At 33.4% G+C, this 5338-nt stretch overlaps 1 protein-coding gene across 2 annotated transcripts; it reads left to right on the top strand.

Annotated features, from left to right (window-relative positions):
* Window positions 1–358: 358 nt before the first annotated feature.
* On the top strand, window positions 359–5128 carry LOC110600195. 2 transcript variants are annotated; one of them, XM_021736989.2, is made up of 8 exons: window positions 359–975; window positions 2610–2830; window positions 2946–3056; window positions 3237–3305; window positions 3505–3636; window positions 4309–4386; window positions 4470–4604; window positions 4688–5128. In XM_021736989.2, exons 2-8 carry the CDS (start codon window positions 2624–2626, stop codon window positions 4877–4879), a joined length of 924 nt encoding a protein of 307 aa, XP_021592681.1. In that variant the 5' UTR covers window positions 359–975; window positions 2610–2623; the 3' UTR covers window positions 4880–5128. The 2 variants fall into 2 exon arrangements, with proteins under 2 accessions (XP_021592681.1, XP_021592680.1); XM_021736988.2 differs by having other exon boundaries at window positions 2577–2830.
* Window positions 5129–5338: the final 210 nt, after the last annotated feature.

Raw genomic sequence — 5338 nt, 5'->3', positions numbered from 1 at the left:
AAGTATTATTAGTTAGACTAGCCTTTTGAAAATAAAAAAAATAAAGGATCAAAATATTTAAATTATAATAGAGGAGGACGTACTGAACATAGAAGAATTTAAGTGTTCGATTTTAAAAATATAAGGATTAATCTATTAATTATAATAAAATTTAAAAATTTAAGTGTAGTTTATCCATTTAGAAAGTATAATAAAAATATTTTTATATTTTTAACTATAAAAATATATTAAGAGATTTTTAATTTGGATGAATCTATTACTATTAAATTTTAAAAATATAGGAATTGATATATTAATTATATTAAAATTAAGGGATTAAAGTGTAAATTATCTTACAAATTTTGTTAAATTGTGAACGCAAATTTTATGCGCATCAGACCAGAAGCAGCCGAAACAACCAAGACTGGCAGAGGATAGGCTATCTCCGGCCAACTCAAGATCCTTTCGGTTTCCGATCTAAACAACCCATTTCCGGTTATATTGTAACCTCATTTTCTCCTTCTTTCTACTATCTTCATTCCTCCACCTGATTTAACATCCGAGAGAGCTGTTTCTCTCTCCATTGGTAGCGACTGGAGAAAGAGAGTAGGAAGATAACAACAAGGCAGCCTAGATCTAACCGAGTCACCGCCATTGGACAGACCCAGAAGCCCATTCTCTGCCGTAGCGAAGTTCTTTATTGCAACCCTTCTCAGTTCAGCTGCAAAAGAATTTCCGCCACAATAGCTCTCATACAACTTCCCATACGAAGGAGGTGATCAACCATGTTTCCTGGACGTTTCTGATTCAAAGTAGACTTGGTGGACATCATTTGGAGCTCACCAATCATCCAGCAACCTCATATTGACTCTGCTTCGTCCCGATTCAGACTCGACTCGCGACTGGAGATACTTCGAGGACGGCAGAAATCAGATCGCAGCTTGGAATTCTTGTTTGTACTCTTATTCTAGTAATAAACTGAGATAACTATCCCGGGTAATTTTGAATATATTCTTTAATTCATTTGTTGTTTTTCAATTTGTTTTTAATTTTTCACTATGCATTTACATTTCAGAATTCTGAATTCAATGCTAAGATTTTGGGGGGTTGAATGGGGATGCTTGATTTGGATTGAGAGTTTGTTCATTGAGATAGTTTGATTTTGATGGTTTGTCTAGTTATTGATATAATGATTGTTGAATTTTAGTTTTAATGGTCGTTTGAATGCTACTAGTGATGAGACAAATCGGTATGAATTTGAATGCTAAGGCTGTTGGCCTGTGTGGAAACTCTCCAAATAAATGTTTCAGTTTAACATTCAAGACCTATTGAATATGCAATTCTTTTCTGCTGGATTTCTTGAATAACAAATGCTGTTTTATTAATTAATGGTAGGAAGTGTGTAAGAAAGCTCACTTCAACTTTAGGAGGTATTATGTGATTTCCATACTTGATTCTTTGTGTAGTTAGGGTTGATGGTAAAAATTATGAAATGCCTATATTGTGATCTTTTTGTGTTTAAAAACATACTATTTTGTGATCTTGTTGTGTCTAAAATACAAATGTATGTATCTGCTTTGCATGATCTTTAAATAGTTAAAATGAAGGGTAGTTTACTATTTAGTTTTTTTGGTGTGGGAAACTCACTACTTAGTTTCTTTATTTTGAAAAACACATTAAAATGTCATTGAGGTACTAAAAAATCTACTGATCAGTCCTTCATTAATTTTAGGCATTAGGTGTTCTACTATTTAGTCCATACAATATGAAAAAATTCATTAGTTGGTCCTTCAGTTTTGATTAAAAATGCAAACTAATTTGTCTTTCCAATTGAGGGTATTTTAGACTTTTTCTTAGAATTTAACGGCTAAAATTAACAAAGGGACTAACTAGTAGAATTTTTAAAACCTGAGAGACATTTGAATGTATTTTTCAAAACCAGAGACTAACTATCCTATATCTCAGAGACTAAATAGTAATTTATCCTAAAATGAAACCGGAAACCTTCAAATGGAGTGTGACTTAGACCAGAAATAGTTACCCTTGCTTTGAAGAATTGGATTGCAAAAGGGCAGATGAGAGAACAAGTGTAGGCTCAAATTGAAAATTAGTGATTGTGTGATGCTTATTGCTTCTATTGTCATGTTGAAAATTTGGAAATATCTGCTGATGAAAAATAAACAAAAGTGAAGAAATTATTTTAGAAAACTAAGAGTTTTGTTTTATTTGTCTTTTTATAATGAAACCTGCAGCGTGAACATCAACTACTGAACTACAGAATATATGTCTAAATTTTTTTTTTAATGATTTTCTTTTTACCCGTCTCCCAGATACCATGTGGTGGAAAGTGAATGTCCACATAGGGAAATAAGAGAAATTTGGAAATAAAAAGATATTTGTGTTCCTTTTCCAAAAGCAAATAGGAACTTTCCTTAAAATTGAAATTACAAGTCATAAGTTTTATTTGTACAAAATGAGATTCAACTTTTGGCCTTATCAAAACTGTCTTCTATTGCACGCTTTGGAGTTCCCTTTTTATTCTTTACCAACCCTGGCTTTATGACCTTATATTACCTTTATAACATTTACTCATGCAGGAAGGTCTAAAAATAAAGCCTTTGATTTGGCAGCTTGAGAGAGAGGCATGGCTAATATCAAGCAAATACTGGTAGTTTTAGTGACTTTATTGGTGGCATCAACATGTGTGCCAGTCTCTCTCTGTGCCAAGAAACCTGTTTTTAGTGCAAGAAAAGAGGACATACCATACATCAAATGCCAAGTATGTGAAAAGGTAGCAAAGGAGTTGTACCAGCTGGTAGAAAAAAAGAAGGCTCAGTTCTTACCCAAGAAGGTAATTTGACCAACTGGGTTTGGTTTGAGTTTTGTTGGGTTATATTGGTCTTGGTACTTGGTAGGATTTGATTGTTGATTTGAATATTTGGTTTTGCATTTTCTGGGGTTGCTAGATCTCAGAGTATCAAATCATTGAGATGGCAGAGAATATGTGTCACTTGAAGAAGGAAGAAGCTGATTGGATAATGAAGATTGACATAGTGGAGCAAGGGGATAAATTAGAGGTGAGATTAGTTTCATTGGTTTCATTTGTTTTTTGATCAAAATAAGTTCACCATTCTCAACTTACAATCACAGTAAAATAAGTGGGACTTGAGGATGTGGAAAATCAGTGGTATATTTTGATACTTTTTCTTTTCAATGTTTCCTTGACTTGCTAAATTCTAGAAGTGGTATTCTTGTAGCTGGTAGAACAAGAAGCTGAAGGTCAATGCAATTCTGAATGCAAGACAATAGAGCGGACTTGTCAGGAGGTGAGGTTTTGGAAATTCTATTTATTATTGGTGCTTTTTCATGGCAAATCAACTTGGCTGCATATAAAGTTTTTAAACTGAGGCTCAAGAAAGCATTTTTCACATTTTCTAATGTTTGAAGTAGTTAAAAAAACTGGTCACTGGAAAATATTTTTCTAGTCAAGTTTTAACACTATTTTATAATATCTTGGTCTTGCAGGTTCTGGGGAATTCTGATACTGATATTGCTGAGTACATATTTAGCTTCAAGCCCAGCATTGATTCAGTGGTTAACTATTTGTGCAAAGACCTGACTAATGCATGCAGAAAGAAGCCACCTCCAGTTCCCAAGGTAACTGCATCTGTTGTAAAACAGTTAAGTTGGTTTTTTTGTTGATTATGTGATATGTGACCATTATCTCAAGAATATTGTGACATGTCAATCTGCTTTTTGTTGCATGATTGATGATCCTTTAATGTACCAAAATTCTCATACTTGAAATGAGTTCAGTTGTTATTAAGGGTAAATGTACTAATGAAAAGGCTGGTAGCATGCTGTAATTTTGCATAGTAGGCTAATATTACTTTTCTGGATTAGACAGCAGTATTTCAGTTTCAACTATAATATATATTTGATTATACATGTTCAACTTCATAGGATGAAGTCTCTTTGCAGCACAAAGTAGATCTAAATTGCAGAAATGCCATAATCTATAATTTTGTATGTAATTTTTTTTTAAAAAAATGGACCATGATAAGTTCTCTGTGCATCTACTTTCTTCATCAAATGACATTTTATTTGTCATTTACCTTCAAATGTTTCTTCTCCTTAGTTGCTGTACTTGTCTTGTTATTCCTGTCATAGAACATTAAAAATAATCTACGGTTGAGGATATCATGCAGAACACTCGTAACCTTATATGGCCACACTTATCAATATTGCTTATATATGCACATTAAATATGAGGATGATAAAGCTCTAAGTTCAGCTTTTGGTAATTTTTGTTTTTCCCTTGTGTTTTAGGATAGGATTCCTGGAGAACCATTTGTGCCAAAACCATCTAAAGAGGTTGAAATGGAGAAAATACTGAGATCCATGGAGGTAGTCATTGTTTCCTTGCCCAAAATTATATCTATATATGATTTACATCAAGTTAGCTTCTGATTTGTATCGATCTACTTCAGGGGATGCCAGGAGCACCTAACATGCAAATGTATTCAAGGGAAGATCTGATGAACATGAAAAACTTTGGTAATGAAAAAGCTGATGATGATGAAGATGAAGATGAAGATGACGAGACAAACTTCCCTTCAAAATTGGTACAACATCCAAATTAATGGGCTAAACTTTCTTTTCAAGGTCTCACTGTTTCACTAAACTGCAATAAACCAACTCCTTGCAGGCAAAAGTTCTGAGAGAGAAAGAGAGCAAAAAGGATGACTGGAAAGAGAAGATTGCCGAAGGAATCAAGACTGCAAGTGAGACACTGAAGAGCCATGTGAACAGTGTCTCCAACAGGATGCGACATTGGTGGAAAGGAATAAAAGCATCATGGACAAATAAGAATTCAGAGACTGTCAAATTAGAGCTTTAGAACTCTGTTCATTGCCACCATATTATTCAAGGTAGCAGGTTTCTTGCCATTTTGTTCTTTTGCTTATGATAGTGATTTGTTGTTTTAGGCTTAGATCACCAAGAAAACATGCTGGTTAAGCATGTAAGAAGGGAAAGGCTATTTTTTATGAAAGAGTTCCATGATACGGCACTTTTTTTTTTATTGATCATCTTAAAGAACTTTTGTTCAGTTAACATTCGAGGTCAAATCCTAATGTTTTTTCCCTTATAATTCGTGAGGTTTGTGAAGGTTTTCATCTAAATTAATAGTGTCATATTGCACAGCTCCTGTAAGAATTGGGTGGGAACTATTTTTTTTTATTTTTTAGTTGAACTGGGTGTAATAATTTTATAATTTTGAATGACTTCAAGAGTTATAGCTCATTAGTAACTGAATCTTATTCTTTAAAGTCATGTGATATTATTTAGTTTTTGAGGA

Source organism: Manihot esculenta, chromosome 14 (assembly GCF_001659605.2).
Source record: "Manihot esculenta cultivar AM560-2 chromosome 14, M.esculenta_v8, whole genome shotgun sequence".
NCBI classification, from domain to species: domain Eukaryota; kingdom Viridiplantae; phylum Streptophyta; class Magnoliopsida; order Malpighiales; family Euphorbiaceae; genus Manihot; species Manihot esculenta.
The sequence above is the reverse complement of the archived record's forward strand: the minus strand, read 5'-3'. Positions and strand labels throughout refer to the sequence as shown.